This window comes from Euprymna scolopes, chromosome 29, assembly GCF_053919585.1.
Source record: "Euprymna scolopes isolate OS-2025 chromosome 29, ASM5391958v1, whole genome shotgun sequence".
Taxonomy (NCBI): domain Eukaryota; kingdom Metazoa; phylum Mollusca; class Cephalopoda; order Sepiida; family Sepiolidae; genus Euprymna; species Euprymna scolopes.
The window spans coordinates 115,111,379-115,130,907 of NC_136510.1; the positions used below are offsets into that span (position 1 = coordinate 115,111,379).

Below are 19,529 nucleotides of genomic sequence, written 5' to 3' on the forward strand. Positions count from 1 at the left end.
GCCAGCCCTCCCCCTCCTTTTTGAATTTCCAACATCATTTTTCCGTTTCTCTGAAATAGAACTGCGTCACACTGTGCATGTGAAACATTTTCAAATATTTTGTACTGGTATAATTTTTGGTTTCTTAATCTCATTCATCCAGAGGAAGTCTCGAAATAAAGACGAAACGTTGATGAACACATAATACGGTTTGTTCCTTCTTATTTTCTCTATTTTGTCGGAATACTATTTCCATTATTTTCATATATATATATATATATATATATATATATATATTTTCCATTTAGTGTCTTCTAACAACTCTTGCTGACATTTTTTTAAGTGATGATCTGTACATTTTAGTTGACCTATATTATTTTGCCCTATATATTTTTTTTCGCGCCTTTAACATTTCTTGTCTGGGTCATTTTGACATTTGTTTCTCTATTTTATATTTAACTCTATCACCATTTTTTTCTCCTCTTTTTCTTCCCTGATCTTTCTTATTTATATTTATGTCTCTGAAGTAGAGTAAAAAGCATATCTTATTTTTCTTTTATTAATATTATTGGAATTTTTTCCTTTTTTCCTTGTACACATTTTTGTGAATTATTCCATTGATTTCTGCTTTTGGATTATTATGGACCATCTTCTTCCAATTACGGAATTTCCTTGGATTTTACTTGTGCAAATGGAAATTCAATTAACTTTCTTGAAGTTATATGTTTGGATTTTACTGTCACTGGATTATTTATCTTCCACCAGACTATCCATTCATGTGTAATCACCTTTTTCTTCACCATATTCCCTCTGCTTCACTTTTTTGTTATCAAGTAAGATCTTCGACTTACTTGTTGTTTCATCAAATACTTTTGCATACAAAATCCGATCCCGCATTTTGCTAATTCCTACCCTCTGATGAGAAGGAAAGTATTTCTTCGAAACTCCACGGATTAAGGACTATCCACTTATCTAGTGTTTCCTTTTCAGATTAAATATGTTTTTAACTCATTTCAAAGTGTTTTTTTTACATGTTTTATTAACTGTTTGCTCGTGTGTGTGTGTGTATATATATATATATATATATATATTTCCTTAGCCCTCATGTCTGCTTATTTGTTGAATATTTTCTACCAAAACACGTTTGCTTAAACTTTCTAAATTTTACAGCTCATCTCATTAATATATATTTAAAAATGAATTCTTTAAAAAAAGATTTTTTATATGAAATTTACCTAATAAAGATAGGTTACAAAAGGTTATTTAAAATCTGTACACGAAGTTCAATTAAAAATTGATTATTTAAAGGTTGTTTTTATTCAACAAGTATTCTATGAAGATTGAATAAAAAATACATTATTTAAAAGCTGTAACTTTGATATTAAAGGCGGCTCATAGAGTTAGATTAAGATTGGATCATTGATACGAAAGATGCCCCATAAAATAGATTAAATAATAGGTTGGATTTCTTTTATATGCAGGATCAAAAAATGGATTATTTATAAGCTAGAAAAAAACACCTCATGAAAATAGATGTAAAAAATGTATTATTTTAAAGTTTGATATTTTTATATACAAGTTACTTCATAAACCTACATAAAAAAGGAATATTAAAAATCTGGATCTTTAATGGGTTAGGTTGGAAGTCTATTTCTAAAAGAGGATTGCTGGTGGGCTGTAAGTTTAAAGAAAGGGTCTCAAACAATCGAAGAAGCTGTATTAAAAAAAAGACGTTCATCTGATTATATAATTATGATGATGATGATGCTGATGACAAATTATTTTTCTCTTTTTTTCAAGGTTGGTATGAAAGAGAAGATCATTGGAACATTTGGCAAATATAGTAAGTTTTTTGTTTTGATTCTCGGTGAGTTTCTTCTTCTTTTTATTATTATTATTATTATCATCATCACCACCACCACCACCACCACCACCACCACCGTTTGTGCCTGGCTGTTGTTATTGCAGATTCTATGCTAATAGGTGGATCATAACAAATGACCATAGGCTATCAGCATGTGCTTTTCTTAGTCTTCTAGCACTTTCTGCAAGATTCTGGTGGTTTCCAACAAGACAGTCTTTTAACATCTTCCAACATTGCACTAAATCACAATTTTCTCAATCCATTTGTCAAGTCCATTATTATTATTTACTCACTAGGAGTAGTCACACAGGCCATCATCAAAGATTTATCTTCTGAAATCTGAGAGACAACAAATCTCCTTAGATGTCCAGTACTCTCCACCATTTATGATAATCTTTGCAGATGAATTTACGTTATTTCAACAGCCACCTATAATTGATTTCTTGTTGGCAGTGACCATTGATCTTCTCTGGAATTTAGGTAGCAATAAGCCTCCTCAAGTCTTCTTTGTACTCATCCAGCAGAGGTCTGGCTAGCGCTTTCTCTCCTCAGTCTTTCCTCTTCAACTCTCCTCACTTATTTGATGTGGTGCTCCTTTATTTTCTGTCCAGTTTGTGTCTGTAGTTCATGCGTATTAGTCTCCGCATCTAAGAGTTTTCCTTAATATTTCAGCCATTTTAAGTATTGTTATCAGTATTGTTATCAGTATTTTCAGTATTGTTATCAGCATTGTTATCAGTATTTTCAGTATTGTCATCAGTATTGTCATCAGTATTGTTATCAGTATTGTCATCAGTATTGTCATCAGTATTGTCATCAGTATTGTCATCAGTATTGTTATCAGTATTGTTATCAGTATTGTTATCAGTATTGTTATCAGTATTGTTATCAGTATTGTTATCAGTATTGTTATCAGTATTGTTATCAGTATTGTTATCAGTATTGTTATCAGTATTGTCATCAGTATTGTCATCAGTATTGTCATCAGTATTGTCATCAGTATTGTCATCAGTATTGTCATCAGTATTGTCATCAGTATTGTCATCAGTATTGTCATCAGTATTGTCATCAGTATTGTCATCAGTATTGTTATCAGTATTGTCATCAGTATTGTCATCAGTATTGTCATCAGTATTGTTATCAGTATTGTCATCAGTATTGTCATCAGTATTGTTATCAGTATTGTCATCAGTATTGTCATCAGTATTGTCATCAGTATTGTCATCAGTATTGTCATCAGTATTGTCATCAGTATTGTCATCAGTATTGTTATCAGTATTGTCATCAGTATTGTCATCAGTATTGTCATCAGTATTGTCATCAGTATTGTCATCAGTATTGTCATCCGTATTGTTATCAGTATTGTCATCAGTATTGTTATCAGTATTGTCATCAGTATTGTCATCAGTATTGTCATCAGTATTGTCATCAGTATTGTCATCAGTATTGTCATCAGTATTGTCATCAGTATTGTCATCAGTATTGTTATCAGTATTGTTATCAGTATTGTTATCAGTATTGTCATCAGTATTGTTATCAGTATTGTCATCAGTATTGTTATCCGTATTGTTATCAGTATTGTTATCAGTATTGTTATCAGTATTGTTATCAGTATTGTCATCAGTATTGTCATCAGTATTGTCATCAGTATTGTCATCAGTATTGTTATCAGTATTGTCATCAGTATTGTTATCAGTATTGTTATCAGTATTGTTATCAGTATTGTCATCAGTATTGTCATCAGTATTGTTATCCGTATTGTTATCAGTATTGTCATCAGTATTGTCATCAGTATTGTCATCAGTATTGTCATCAGTATTGTCATCAGTATTGTCATCAGTATTGTTATCAGTATTGTTATCAGTATTGTCATCAGTATTGTCATCAGTATTGTCATCAGTATTGTCATCAGTATTGTCATCAGTATTGTCATCAGTATTGTCATCAGTATTGTCATCAGTATTGTCATCAGTATTGTCATCAGTATTGTTATCAGTATTGTTATCAGTATTGTCATCAGTATTGTCATCAGTATTGTCATCAGTATTGTCATCAGTATTGTTATCAGTATTGTCATCAGTATTGTCATCAGTATTGTCATCAGTATTGTTATCCGTATTGTTATCAGTATTGTCATCAGTATTGTTATCAGTATTGTCATCAGTATTGTTATCAGTATTTTCAGTATTGTCATCAGTATTGTCATCAGTATTGTTATCAGTATTGTTAACAGTATTTTCAGTATTGTTATCCGTATTGTTATCCATATTGTTATCAGTATTGTTATCAGTATTGTTATCAGTATTTTCAGTATTGTTATCAGTATTGTCATCAGTATTGTCATCAGTATTGTTATCAGTATTTTCAGTATTGTTATCAGTATTGTAATCAGTATTTTCAGTATTTTTATCAGTATTGTCAGCAGTATTGTTATCAGTATTGTTATCAGTATTTTCAGTATTGTTATCAGTATTGTCATCAGTATTGTTATCAGTATTGTAATCAGTATTTTCAGTATTTTTATCAGTATTGTTTTCAGTATTTTCAGTATTGTTATCAGTATTGTTATCCATATTGTTAGCAGTATTTTCAGTATTGTTATCAGTATTATCAGTATTGTTATCAGTATTGTCATCAGTATTGTCATCAGTATTGTCATCAGTATTGTCATCAGTATTGTTATCAGTATTGTTATCAGTATTATCAGTATTGTTATCAGTATTGTTATCCGTATTGTTAGCAGTATTTTCAGTATTGTTATCAGTATTGTTATCAGTATTGTTATCAGTATTATCAGTATTGTTATCAGTATTTTCAGTATTGTTATCAGTATTGTCATCAGCATTGTCATCAGTATTGTTATCAGTATTGTCATCAGTATTGTTATCAGTATTGTTATCAGTATTGTTATCAGTATTGTTAACCGTTGTATCTTCTCAACCGTTCCTCTCATTCCAATGTCTTCCATTTTTTTTTCAAAGTTTTTTCGTATTGTCCCTAGCGCTCCTACTATTAGTAATGTTATTATTATTGGCTCACATGAAGCTTTCACGCGAGTCAACAAACGATCTGATTGGAGACCTGTGGTGTTCTCTGGAAGCTGAGTGACAGCAAGTCTCCCCAGACGTCCAGCTCTCTCCCCCCCCCTCGGATAGCATTTGCAAATAAATTTGCATCATCGCAACAGCCGCTTACCATTGATTTCTCGCTGGCAGTGGCCATTGGTTTATACTGGAATTTGAGTGGCACCAAGCCTCCCCAAGATCCCAGTTCTCTTCGCACTTGTCTAGCGGAGGTCTGGCCAGTGCTCCCTCCTCGGTCTTTTCATTCTCCTTGACCCTTTTTGGTTCTTTGGTATCACTTTTCTATTGGGGAAACGGTGGTGAAACAATGGAGGGGATGCATGATGGGGGTGTAGAACATGTAGATCTGCAGTTTCGGTGTTCTTCATTCTCTGTAACGCTTCTTCGTTATATTGTCTTGCGTTATTCTCCGCATTTAAGGGTTTTCCTTAATATTTCAGCCGTTTTCCTTATCATTAGGCATTGTATTTTTGCAGCTATTCCTCTGATTCCAATTTCTGCCATTCTTTTTTCCAGGTTTTTCGGAATTGTTCCTAGTGCTCCTACTATTATCGGTACTATTTTGATTTTCTTCATCATCCAAATCCCTTTTAACTCTCTGGCTAGTTCTGTGTATTTGCTTCGTTTCTCCTTTTCTTTCATACTCACCCTGTGGTCAGATGGGACAGCAAAGTCTACGATTTGACAGGATTTCTCTTTCTTGTTAATTATTATGACATCTGGTCTTCTTGCTTGGATGGGTTTGTCCGTCTGTTTGTCCATGTCTCATAGGATTTTGTGGTTCTCGTTTTCGAGTGCTGTTGCAGGTTTTTTTTTTTTTTTTTATTTTTTTTATTACATTTTCACCCCAAATAAGGCACATTGCCACTTTGGTGCTACTATCAGGGGAAACATCTATTGGGGTACTATGTAGGGATTAGGGCAGCGAGATGTTGGTTCACGTTGCACTTGAACTTATGCATGTCAGTACAGTTGGGGAAGCAGTGACCTGGAATGGAATTCCAAAGTCTAGCAGTTCTGGGGAAGAAACTACTGCAGTAGAAAGATCTTTTACATCTAGGGATCTCTATTGTATTGTGGGGTGGGATTTTGCAGCTTGTCGGGTCTGTTGAGGGTGTTCACGTCGTGGGGGCACAAGTGCTTGCAGTTCTTCAGAGCATTCACCATTATAATACTTGTAGAACAGGCAGAGGGATGCAACGTTTCGACGATGGGACAGAGGCTGAAGTTTAGATGCCAGTTTAGGGCCTATCAGATTTGCGACTCTCTTTTGAACCCTGTCAAGGAGCGAGAGACTAGTAGCCGATGCACCGGCCCAAATATGACAGCAATACTCCATACATGGGCGAATAGTGGCCTTATAGAGGTACAGGATACTTTCGGGTGTTAAAAGTTTTCTAGCACGGTAGAGAGAGCCCACCTTCCTTGCAGCGGCCCTGGCAATGCCCTCGATGTAATTGTTCCAACTCATGTTTCCTGTGAACGTTAGGCCAAGGAGCTTGAGAGACGTACTCTCAGATAAAGAGTCGTTGGCCATTGCTATAGGTGGTAGAGAAGGTTTCTTGTAATTATTGAATGAAACCAGTTTTGTCTTGGTGGCATTGAACGTTACCATCCATTTTTGTCCCCATTCCATTACTGATTGGAGGTCATCCTCTAGTGTTTCTGCCATTACTTTAGATATATGTTCGTTTGTTTTCCTGTCGTGCCTGCTATAGAGTGTGGTGTCATCAGCATATATACCCATCTCAGTGGCAATCTTGTCGGGGAGGTCATTTATGAATATCAGGAACAGAAGAGGTCCAAGGATAGATCCTTGGGGCACTCCCGCATTTATATCATATTGTTTAGATGTACGACCGTCGAGGACAACCTGGATTTTTCTCTTATCTAAGAAGGATTTAATTATGTTAAGTATTCTACCAGTGATACCGTAAGATCTAATCTTCCTGAGGAGACCCTCATGCCATACCCTGTCAAAAGCCTTAGATATATCTAGAGCTACCGCTCTGCCCTCTCCCGCTTTGTCCAGTGAATGGTATATGCGTTCAGAGATTACAGTGAGGATGTCTGCCGTGGAACGGGCTTGTCTAAAAGTTTATGCTTGTACCATTTATCTGTACGCTTAAAATGCAGCCATTTGCACAATTCCCAGTGCACCGCCCTCCCCACTTGGTCATGCCTGTTTTTGTATTCCTTTTGGGCCAGTTTGCTGCATTCACTTACTATATGGTTTATCGTTTCGTCTCTTTGTCCACAGAGTCTGCATTTGCTGTTTTCTTGTGTTTTATCGATTCTTGCTTTGATATGGTTGGTTCTTATCGAGTTATCTTGGGCTGCAGTTATTAGAGATTCAGTTTCTCGGTTTATATGTCCTTTTCACATCCATGTGCAGGTGTTTTCGTTATTCTCATCTTTTGTCATTCTTATGAATCTTCCGTGGAGTTGTTTCTCTTCCCATTTCTCTTTTCTCGTTTTGTCATTTGTCTCTCTGTTTTCTGTTTTGTTGGTTTTCTCCGTATCTCTCGCTGCCATAATTATCCTCTCAGTGGTTTGCATTATGTATTTTTCTAGTTCTTTTTTTGTGTCCTTCACACAGTCTTCTATACAGATCAGTCCTCTCTCGCCGTCTTTCCTTTTCACGTAGAGTCTGTCAATATTGTCCTTTGGGTGTAGTGCATTATGCATGGTCATGCGTTTCCTGGTCTTCTGGTCGAGCTGTCTCAGTTCTTCTTTTGTCCATCCTATAAACGGTCCAGAGTATCTCACTAGTGACACTGCCCATGTATTTATACCTTTTATTAGGTTTCTACTATATAATTTAGTTTCCAGGAGTTTTCTTGTTCTCCTGAGGTATTCCTTTCCAATTTTCTCTTTCATTTCTGTTGCTCTGATGATGTCCGCTTCCAGAATTCCCAAGTATTTATAGTCGTCTTGTTCTCCTAGTGTCCTCATTTCTATTTGGTTGGGTAGTTTCATGCCTTCTTTCGTTTCCAGTTTTCCCTTTTTTATAACTAGTAGTGCGCACTTTTCCATTACAAATTCCATTTGCATATCTTGGCTGAAGATCCTGGTAGTGTTAATTAGTGTCTCTAGCTCCTTTTCGGTCCTTGCAAAAAGTTTCAGATCGTCCATGTACATTAAGGTGGTTCATTTTTTCCTCTGTATTGAGCAATTTGTATCCGGCTTGGCATTTTCTCAAAATACTATTCAAGGGCATCGTGGCTATGATGAACAGTAATGGTGATAATGAGTCTCCTGTGAAGATGCCTCTTTGTATGTTAATTTCTGTTATGTGTTGTCCATCAGCTGTCAGTTCCAATCTCCATGTTTTCATTGCATTTTCTATTACATTGGTGATCCCGCTTGGTATTTTATACATTTTTAGGCATTCTGTTATCCATGCTTGGGGGATCCTGTCGTACGCTTTTTTGTAGTTGATCCATACCATGGCTAGATTTTTCCTTCTTTTTTTACCTCCTTTAGGGGACAGCTTGTTGCTATTGTTGTTTGTTTTGAGTAATTCACTTGAAGATTCACTTCAACATAAAAATCATTTTACCATTCTGATATTCTGTGCATTTTAATTCTTTATTTTACTTTTATTTATTTTCTATAGAAGTAAAATTTGTAAGCTTCATCGAGTCTGTGTCGAATCTGAAGAACCTTAATGGTAAGTTTGTTTCATGTTTCTTTCCTAGTTGCTTTATGATCACATTTTCTCTGAATTTGGGAAAATCTTTGTTTCATTTCAAAATTTAATTGCAAAACAGTTTGTTGTGAACAACAGTCATAAACATTTGTATTTTTATCCGCTGCCAAAGAGCAACACCAGTGATGTTGCTTGGTCACACAATGACCAATCAGAATTAAGTAATTTCGATCAGAACTTAAAGGATTCTACCCAGGTACTCTTTGGGATTTGCAAGCCTAGTAGAGTGCATCCAGACACCCTTAAAAAAATGAAAGAAAAGACTTTCGCCAGTTGATATTTATTATTACTGTTCCTTTCGTCACTGTTTTCATTTTTGACAACCTACACCGTTAGGTGTAGGTCAATTAATTATGCATCATTTAGTATTGATAGAAGGGATTTGTTTTCCTTTCTTTGGTGAACCTTTTGTTAGAATAATATTATCTTGTATTGATTTAGTCTGGAACCAATCATACTAACCCCAGCCTATCACCTTTCATACTTCCCATCAAACCTGGTGTAGTAAGTTATACCTGTGTTTGCTGACAGCACCTGTTATTCACAAATAATCACCAATCTAGGTGTTGACCAGGTTAAATGTCACCTAGGGTCAGCAGTGATAAACATTAATACTTATTTCCTTTGGGGGGAAACAACCTTAATGAGATTGTTTGGTAATATGATAACCAATCAGACTATGAGATTGTTTTGTTGTTTTTTAACAATGTTGGTATCTGTTCAAATTGAATCCTGCGATTACTCACAAGCAATAAAAAAACAAACAATGATTCAGAGCTTTGTTTGCCCTAAAATGATGTACTGTCGCCACATCTGAGCAGGAGCTGCTCGCCATGTCCTATCCAGCCTTGACAGAGTTCAAAATCGACTTTGAAACTTAGTAGGTGATGCTCTTTTCTCTTCCCTGCAAACTCTTTCCCATAGAAGAGATATTGTGAGCATGTCTCTGCTCTATCATTATTTTCATTTCAAGTGCTCGACTGAACTCCAATCTATGGTTCCAACACACTTTCACAAAAACGACTCAACTAGTTACAACTAACAGCTTGTCTGTGGAACACTGTTCTGCTGGCCTGCTTCCCAGTTGAATACAACATGGTAACCTTCAAGTCCAGTGTAAACAAGTTATTATCAAACCGTCCTCATGAATAATAGTAAAGTTCTACCCAATTTGCACAATTGACGATTGCTGCACTGCCATCTTACGTTCATTGGCCCTGGACCTCGAGTGGCCTTTGGGCCTTGATAAGTGGTGACTCCCAAGGAAAAAAAAAAACTGTTTCAATATAAGAAGAAAATTTGTATCAATAATTGATAATGGATGAAACATGGATCAAACAATTCACTTTGGGATCATACCAGCAGTCATTAGGTAAAAGCCTTCCAAAGTGATCAAAGATGCAAACATCTGCAGAGATTGGATTTGGCCTTTGTATACTTGAATGAACAAGGTATTTTATTTCGTCAATTACTTCGAAAAACTAGGAATAATTAATAGCAGATATTATTTAGCATTAATGGTGCATTAAAAAAAGGCCTCAAATCAAAGAGATGTCACAAATGGATTGGAACAACAGCAAAACTACATGAATTGTATTTCAAATTTCTTCACTACTCATCGTCTTTTACAGATCTGGCCACCAGTGGTTACTAACTGTTTGAAAACCTAAAAAAAATGCTCCAGGAAAAGAGGTTTGACTCCTATGAGGGGTGTGCAATAAGTAATGCCCCTGACCCACTTCCCATAGCAGTAGAGCAACGAAACTTGTCACAGTTATTAGTCTTTCTCTACATAGGAACCATCCAGAGTTATGCATTTCTCCCATCGTTTGATGCAGCTCTGGAGATCGTTTTTGTAGAACACCCCAGGTTGGTCCTCCAACCATGACGTGACTTCAGAAATCAAGGCTGCATCATCTGGGAAACGCTTTCCTTTCAAAAACAACTTCATGGCTGCCAAGAGGTGAAAGTCAGAGGATGCAAGGTCAGGAGAGTAGGGACAATGGGAGAGGATTTCATAACCACACGCCTGTGCTTCTGATCTGGCAACATGCGTGTTGTGGGCCAGAGCGTTGTCTTGCGGGAGGAGGGTACCTTTGATGATCTTGCCCCGCCTCTTGATTTTGATAGCTTTCCTTAATTTCCTTAAAAGTGAAGCATAATAGGTTCCTGTAATTGTGGTACCCTTTGCCAGGAAATCTGTCATCACTATTCCGTCCTGGTCTCAGAAGACTGTGAGCATGACCTTGCCAGCAGAGGACTGCACCCTTGCCTTCTTTGGAGGTGGTGAGTCCAAGAGCTTCCACTGCATTGACTGGGCTTTGGTCTCTGGATCATAGTGATGACCCCAGGTTTCATCCTGTGTAATCAGTCTTTTGAAAAACTTTGACTCATCTTCTTGGCACATCTCCAAATTCATCCTCAAGCACTCGAAACGTTCTCACTTCTGGAATGGTGTGAACAACCTGGGAATCCATCTGGCAGACACCTTATTCATATGCAAATGGTCATGAATGATAGTTTCCACAGACCCTGTACTAATCTTGACATCTTGGGCTATTTGTCGAATAGTAATGCACCGATCTTCCAAAATGGCAGCCTCAACTTGACAGACAGATTCCTCATCAATGGTAGAAGGGGGGGCGATCAGGTCTGGGAGCTGTTTTCACAGCCTTCCGGCCATGTTTGAATTCACAATGCCAGCGGTTTACAAGGTCATATGATTGGACATTATTATTATTTCATTTCATCAAAAGTCTCCTGTGGTGTGTGACCTTTCAAATACAAAAACCGGATAACTGCTCAACATTCAACAGGCTCCATTTCACACCTGACTCAGTTCAAACACCTATAAAACAGAAACCACAATTAGTTCAGAGCTGTAATTTACCACATAACCCGTAGACATATAAATCATTGCACATGCAAAAGTTCAGTTAGATTAGACAACTGGAAGTGGGTCAGGGGCATTACTTATTGCATGCCCCTTGTATGAAAACGGTGTATCTTAAACTTGGGTGTATTTTGAAACAAAAGGCAGGTGTTTTTTACAACAAAAGGAATATGTTAGAGAAGTACTGCAATAAGTGTATTACTTCGAAAGAGAATATGTTGATGAATAAAGTCAAATTTGAATAAAAGTTTTCATTATATTTGTCAGGTCTGAGACTTATTGATTGATGCGTTACAGATGGAAAAACGTTATAAAACAAACATTACAGATATAAAAACATTTTATTCCAAATTTAAGCATTACAGATGAAAAGAAAATTTTATTCCAAATTTAAGCTAGGATTAAGGTAGAATTTTGAGGGGTAACTTACCACTTGGACTCATGGTTAGTGATAGTGATGTTTTTAGTTTTACTTACAACCTTGGACCTAGGGTTTATAGTATGCAAGTAATGTTTTTTTTTAATAACTTTTCAACATGGAAAAATTCCCCTCAAAAAGATTTCCATAGCAAGATATTTTTAGTTAACTGCCCTAAAAAGCTAGATTAACATAAAATAGAGGATCATTCTATGTTAAATTTCATAAAGATGGTGGACAAGTTGGAAAATTGAGAGGAATCCCCCCCCCATCAAGATGGCAAACTTGTTGGAAAAGCATATTTTGAACTTGAATTTGAAGTATTAAAGATGTAAAAAAAAATGTTCAGTTGAAACTTGGATGAATTTGAACTAAGATGTCTCCATTCAATCTACATGTATCATCATCATCATCATCATCATCTTTAAGATGATGTGAATCTTCCAGACTTTGAGATGGGCAATACTACTCAACGTTTCATGCCTATTCATGATATAGTCCGATCCAAACAGTTGATATGAGTCATGTTGCAAGCAGTCACTTCTTATGCACCTAAGCCAGGGTTTTCTCTGGTCTTCGATGCACCCTCATGCCTGAAGCATCCATGTTTGTTACTGAGTTAATGCAGGAAGTAGCATGCTGTACATCAACAAACCACCTGACATCAAATGCATAAAGCATCCAAAATCCCACCAGTACAACCTTCTGATCGAGCACAACTAAAAGGATTTTTTCCTCTAGTTTGCTCCTACAAATTCACCTGATCATCGCATGTTTATTATGCTGAAGCCAATGCTAATCAAAAGTATTTGGGATCCACGTCTCCCTGCCATGCAAGATGGCAGAGCAAAAACAAGTTAAAAAGAGCCTAGCTGTGACTATGCCCCTGTCCTCGTAAGCATATGGTAAGCTTTGAAATGTCCCCATTTCTCTGTAATTGCATTTTCAACCCAATTATTCCACCACAATATCCTTGTCCTCCACTGATGATTTTTAGACAGGCTACATACCATGGTGATTGCTTTTATAAGAGGGCCTTTCAATGTAAACCCCATATCTTGCAGAGCATTTTCCACAGCTGTTTTCTGAAGTGGCAATAGCCACCTTTTCCTTAAAAATTTCATAAGATGTTTATTGATAAAAATTTTATTTCAAACAAATGTGGCAACCCTGGCAAAGATTAAACTTATGTTTAACAGTCTAAAAATGTATTATTTCAAACTTAAGCTTGACAAACCAAGTAAAATGTCTAAAAAATGTATGGTCAATCACAGAGTTTTTTTATAGTTATGCTTGGACATAATCAAATCGATAAAATGCAACCACTCAATCTGTTTATTGATGTGAAAACCATTTGAAATGAAAGCATGAGAGACAAAATATAACATTTTCATAATTAATAAAAGTTTAAACGATGATTAAATGGGCAGATTTGCCGTTTAGTTGTACAAATATTCTCGAACCAGGTAATTACTAAAAGAGACTCTTAAAGGTCAACACCGGTATCTTAGCAGAAGCTTTTTTTTTTTTAATGTTTCACAAACTTTAAAATTGAAAATGTAATCATATGATTAAATGTGACTAAAATTAACCATTTTGTTTAACAAATTAAAAAATAATGCAAGATGAAGTTTTAAAATGATTAAATATATTTTATTTTATAATTTAAAATTAAAAACATTGACCAATAAAAATTAAATTTTGGGTACTTATGTGTTTTGGTGCCGTGCTGAATGATAACGTTATTTTTAAAAACATTCTTAGTGAGGAGGTGAGGGTGTTTTGTAACTAATCTGTACTTCCACCTTACAATTTAAAAAAAGAGGTATCGTAAAACTTGAATTAAAACTGGAAAAAAAAAGAAAAAAAAAGAAAAGAAAAAAAACAACTATATAGAAATAGCGAGGTACCATCTGCCATCGTATGCATCCAAGAACAATATCTACTGTAAAATTAAACAAAAAGTTGGTGCTTATGCATTTTTGGTACCATGCTGTTTTAAAATATTTTTTCGGGTTAAATTAAAGTTTCATGATATTTTTTTTTTAATTGTAAGGTGGAAGCACAGAAGAGTTACAAAACACCTCCCCATGTTAAGAATGGCTTTCAAAATGATAACATTATTATTTTAGCACAGTACCAAAAAATACATAAGTACCCAAAATTTTATTTTTATTGTTCAGTGTTAAATTATAAAATAAAATATATTTAATCATTTTAAAACTTCATCTTGCATTATTTGTTAAACAACGTCGTTAATTTGAATTAAATTTTAATAACATGATGATCACATTTTCAATAATTATGTGATTATATTTTACCCATTTAAGTTTGTGAAACATGTAAAAAAAAATCTTCTGCTAAGATACCAGTGTCGACCTTTAAGTGTCCCTTTTAGTGATTACCTGGTTTGAGGATATTTGTACAACTAAACGGCAAATCTGCCATTAAATGAATGGACACACATGAAAAGCACAAGGTTTTTTAACACAAACTTACACTCGTGCACACATGACTTACTGCTGGTAAATCATTTCTCTCCGATAGGCTCATAAGAGTAGTGGTAGATGGACAAAAATCGGAGGCCTGCAATATAAATGCTGGAGTCCCTCAGGGTCAATCCTGGGCCCAACTCTCTTCCTGATCTACATCAATGACCTCCCTAAACACATACTTAAATCATTCGTTGACATCTATGCTGATGACACGACCATTTACAGCAACACATCAAAGGCTGTAAATGACAAAGTTCTCTCTGATTCTCTCTCCTCTGATCTCGAGCGCGTGGTTCAGTGGGGGAAGATGTGGCTGGTTACCTTTAATGCATCCAAAACCAAACTCCTATCCTTACATCATCAATGCTCTGATCCCCAGCTGGCATCAATTGTGATGGATGGCTCTCGTCTGGGTGAGGCCCCGTGTTTTGACAAGCTTCAGGGTTTGACCTTTACTCCTGATCTGAAATGGAACACGTACATCAAGTCTGTTGCCAAGGTCGCTGGAAAGATGGTGGGATCCTTCTACCGCTCCAGAAGATATCTCACTACTGATGCAATTCTCTATCTATATAAAAGCCAAGTACGTCCAAGGATGGAATACTGTTGCCATATCTGGGCAGGAGCTGCTAAAAACAGTTTATCCTGCCTTGACAGAGGACAAAATAGACTTCGTGGCTTAGTGGGGGATGCCCTTTTCTCTACTCTGCAACCTCTCTCCCACAGAAGAGACGTTGCGAGCCTATCCTTGTTTTATCGTTATTTCCATGGCAGGTGCTTGTCGGAACTCCAATCTCTGGTCCCCCCTCGCCAATCTTTCGCGAAAAACACCCGTCCAGCTGAATCCACTGTCAAAAGTTTCCCCCACTCTTTATCTGTGCCTAAATCAAAACGCGGATTCCATGAACAAAGCTTCTTTCTTAGAACTGCACGCCTGTGAAACTCTGTTCCGTCTGCCTGCTTCCCACCGGACTAAAACTTGGATGTGTTCAAGTCCAACGTTAACAAATTCCTAATGAACCGCCCCCTTAAGTAAACACTTCATCAAATCTCCACACTAACGTAATGTACTTGCAATAACCCTTATCCCTGAGTGGCTTCCGGGCCTTGATAAGTGGTGATCACTGTGTAAAAAAAAAAAAAAAAAAAAGGGACCAATAAACACCAATTAATAAAAGCCCTTTTTTACAAATGATCTTGTCTTCATTTTTTCTATCAATGCTTTTCATGTGTGTAGCTATTAATCTGTATTGTTGCATTGTCCAGTGGCTGTTTAATGCAAGTGAATAACCCATGCATAAAAACACAAAGAAACTTGTTGGAGGTTTTAAAGGTTTTATTGGGGAGAGAAGTTTATTCACAAGGGGAAAAAGTAAAAATTAATCCATCTATCATATAAAGGGCAAATGTGTGTGTGTGTGTTTATATGTGTGTTAGTGTGTGTATGTGTTTGTATGTTCACTTAAAACGTTGTCATTTGCATCATACAGGCACAAACATGGTATCATTAGAAAGAGTAATCTCTTGGACAAAAAATATCGTAAGATTGAAAAAAATCGTCCATTATTCTGTGTAGAAATGTCATTTTGTTTTGAAAAGAGGAGTCAAATAAAAACCTTGCTTTCAACATGGTTTGCAAACCATGCATGCACTAACAATCATTATGTTTTTTTCATTTTAACAAGCTAAATTTGTAACGGTATAACATCTGTGTCCTCATGGGTCCATCAATAAGGTGTTTGCTTACTAATATGAGTTATGTGAGTTTGCACCCAGCATACATTGACTTTTTTTTCCCTTTTTTTTTTTTTGCTTACAAAATTTTGCTTTCGCTTTAGCTTCTGGCTCATACCACCCTAGCAAGTCCCAATTTGTGCCCCCCTCCACTGTCACAATTTTCTTTATTGCAATGCTGGTCCCCCTCCCCCCCCTCCCACTAGTTATAAAAGATAGGTTAAAATTAATTACTTCTTACTTAATTTTCAACTTAATTAAAAATTGGTTTATGAACATACAAGTCTCAAGAAAATAATCATTTAGATCGCTACATTTTCGAGCACATCTTTGGTTCACAAACACGAACTGCATCAAAAATTCTTGAGCACAGGATAATTTCTTATGTGTCATCGACACTTGCTCCTAACATTTTTCATTGAGGGAAATGACCTCTGAAGCTTTGCATCAATCATGCTAGGTACACTGGGTTCATCTCCATTTGCTGCTAGGCCATCCTGACATGTACTTAATGTGACACTCGAAATTCATACTAGTTAACATAATCTCTACCTACTGACGTAGGGTTCTAATATAAGAAAATAGACACTTCTGCATTACACAGATGGCACCATTTTTTATGGTGCATTTAACTAAAGTGTCGCCAGATGGTTCTTTTTTGTTATAGTGACAATTTTACTTCAATTCAAAAAATGTTGCAGGGGAAAAAATACAATTTTGCTTTAATTCCCAAATTTTTTTATTAAAATTATGTTTTCCACCTGTGACTTTTCAATAAATATTTTACAATTATATTTTGATATATTTTTATACAATAAATATTTTGGTTTTCAAATATTTTTGTGTTCGGAAAAAAAACTTATTCGTTATTTGTTTGCCATGTTATTTGACCAAGAAGAAATTGGAGTTATCTCCCCCTCCTAACTATGGCGCTGTCCGTTTTTTTATTTTTTATTTTTTTTAATGTAATGCAAAAGTGCAAGAAAATACTATTTCAAACAAATTGATAAAAAAAAAACTATGCTAAACAGGTTTGACAGATCAAGTGAAATAAGAAATTTTCATAATGATATGAGGATGCATAAAAAAAATTTCTTACTTAAAAAATAAAAAATAAAAAAAATTATCTCCTTTATGTTATTTTTTATTTTATGTTTTATTTATATTTTGTTTTATTGATTCATGTATATCTTTTTACATTATTTATTTACTTTTTATTAAATAATTAATTTTATTTTGATATATTTATTCATTTATTTTTATTTAAAATTTAATTTATTTTGAAATGCATTGAATTATCCTATTTCATATTTATGAATTAATTATATTTTTTAAATAATTTAATTTATTTTTAATTAATTTATTTATTCTATTTTTCATTTATTATTTCATTATTTTTAATTCACATACTTATTTTTGTTTTTAATTAATTTAATCTATTTTTAAGTAAACAAGTTATTCTGTTTTTAATTAAGTTAATCTATTTTTAAGTAATTAAGTTATTGTGTTTTTAATTAATTTAATCTATTTTAAGTAATTAATTTATTGTATTTTTAATTAATTTAATCTATTTTTAAGTAATCAAGTTATTGTGTTTTTAATTAATTTAATCTATTTTTAAGTAATTAAGTTCTTCTGTTTTTAATTTAATCTATTTTTAAGTAATTAAGTTATTGTATTTTTAATCAATTTAATCTATTTTTAAGTAATCAAGTTATTGTATTTTTAATTAATTTAATCTATTTTAAGTAATTAAGTTATTGTATTTTTAATTAATTTAATCTATTTTTAAGTAATCAAGTTATTGTGTTTTAAATTAATTTAATCTATTTTTAAGTAATTAAGTTATTGTGTTTTTAATTTAATCTATTTTTAAGTAAACAAGTTATTCTGTTTTTAATTAAGTTAATCTATTTTTAAGTAATTAAGTTATTGTGTTTTTAATTAATTTAATCTATTTTTAAGTAATTAAGTTATTGTATTTTTAATTAATTTAATCTATTTTTAAGTAATTAAGTTATTGTGTTTTTAATTAATTTAATCTATTTTTAAGTAATTAAGTTCTTCTGTTTTTAATTTAATCTATTTTTAAGTAATTAAGTTATTGTATTTTTAATTAATTTAATCTATTTTTAAGTAATTAAGTTCTTCTGTTTTTAATTTAATCTATATTTAAGTAATTAAGTTATTGTATTTTTAATTAATTTAATCTATTTTTAAGTAAACAAGTTATTCTGTTTTTAATTGTTAATCTATTTTTAAGTAATTAAGTTATTGTGTTTTTAATTAATTTAATCTATTTTTAAGTAATTAAGTTATTGTATTTTTAATTAATTTAATGTATTTTTAAGTAATTAAGTTATTGTGTTTTTAATTAATTTAATCTATTTTTAAGTAATTAAGTTCTTCTGTTTTTAATTTAATCTATTTTTAAGTAATTAAGTTATTGTATTTTTAATTAATTTAATCTATTTTTAAGTAATCAAGTTATTGTGTTTTTAATTAATTTAATCTATTTTTAAGTAATTAAGTTATTGTGTTTTTAATTAATTTAATCTATTTTTAAGTAATTAAGTTATTGTGTTTTTAATTAATTTAATCTATTTTTAAGTAATCAAGTTATTGTGTTTTTAATTAATTTAATCTATTTTTAAGTAATTAAGTTATTGTGTTTTTAATTAATTTAATCTATTTTTAAGTAATCAAGTTATTGTGTTTTTAATTAATTTAATCTATTTTTAAGTAATCAAGTTATTGTGTTTTTAATTAATTTAATCTATTTTTAAGTAATTAAGTTATTGTGTTTTTAATTAATTTAATCTATTTTAAGTAATTAAGTTATTGTATTTTTAATTAATTTAATCTATTTTTAAGTAATCAAGTTATTGTGTTTTTAATTAATTTAATCTATTTTTAAGTAATTAAGTTCTTCTGTTTTTAATATAATCTATTTTTAAGTAATTAAGTTATTGTATTTTTAATTAATTTAATCTATTTTTAAGTAATCAAGTTATTGTGTTTTTAATTAATTTAATCTATTTTTAAGTAATTAAGTTCTTCTGTTTTTAATTTAATCTATTTTTAAGTAATTAAGTTATTGTATTTTTAATTAATTTTATCTATTTTTAAGTAATCAAGTTATTGTGTTTTTAATTAATTTAATCTATTTTTAAGTAATTAAGTTCTTCTGTTTTTAATTAATTTAATCTATTTTTAAGTAATCAGGTTATTGTGTTTTTAATTGAGTTAATCTATTTTTAAGTAATCAAGTTATTGTGTTTTTAATTAATGTAATCTATTTTTAAGTAACTAAGTTATTGTATTTTTAATTAATTTAATCTATTTTTAAGT

General features: G+C 33.0%; 1 protein-coding gene across 12 annotated transcripts in view; it reads left to right on the forward strand.

The window, feature by feature from the left end:
- Positions 1–19,529, forward strand: part of LOC145252838 (opioid growth factor receptor-like protein 1) — an 85,917-nt gene that overhangs the window by 37,838 nt on the left and 28,550 nt on the right. For 8 of the 12 annotated variants that reach the window (XM_080112822.1, XM_080112824.1, XM_080112826.1 and 5 more), the window contains exons 2-3: positions 1,780–1,822; positions 8,546–8,599. In XM_080112822.1, coding sequence (XP_079968948.1) covers positions 1,786–1,822; positions 8,546–8,599 — 91 coding nt within the window. In that variant the 5' untranslated portion in view covers positions 1,780–1,785. Of the gene's footprint in view, positions 1–1,779; positions 1,847–8,545; positions 8,600–19,529 lie in introns of all 12 variants that reach the window. The other 4 variants (XM_080112820.1, XM_080112817.1, XM_080112814.1 and 1 more) reach the window with 1 other exon arrangement.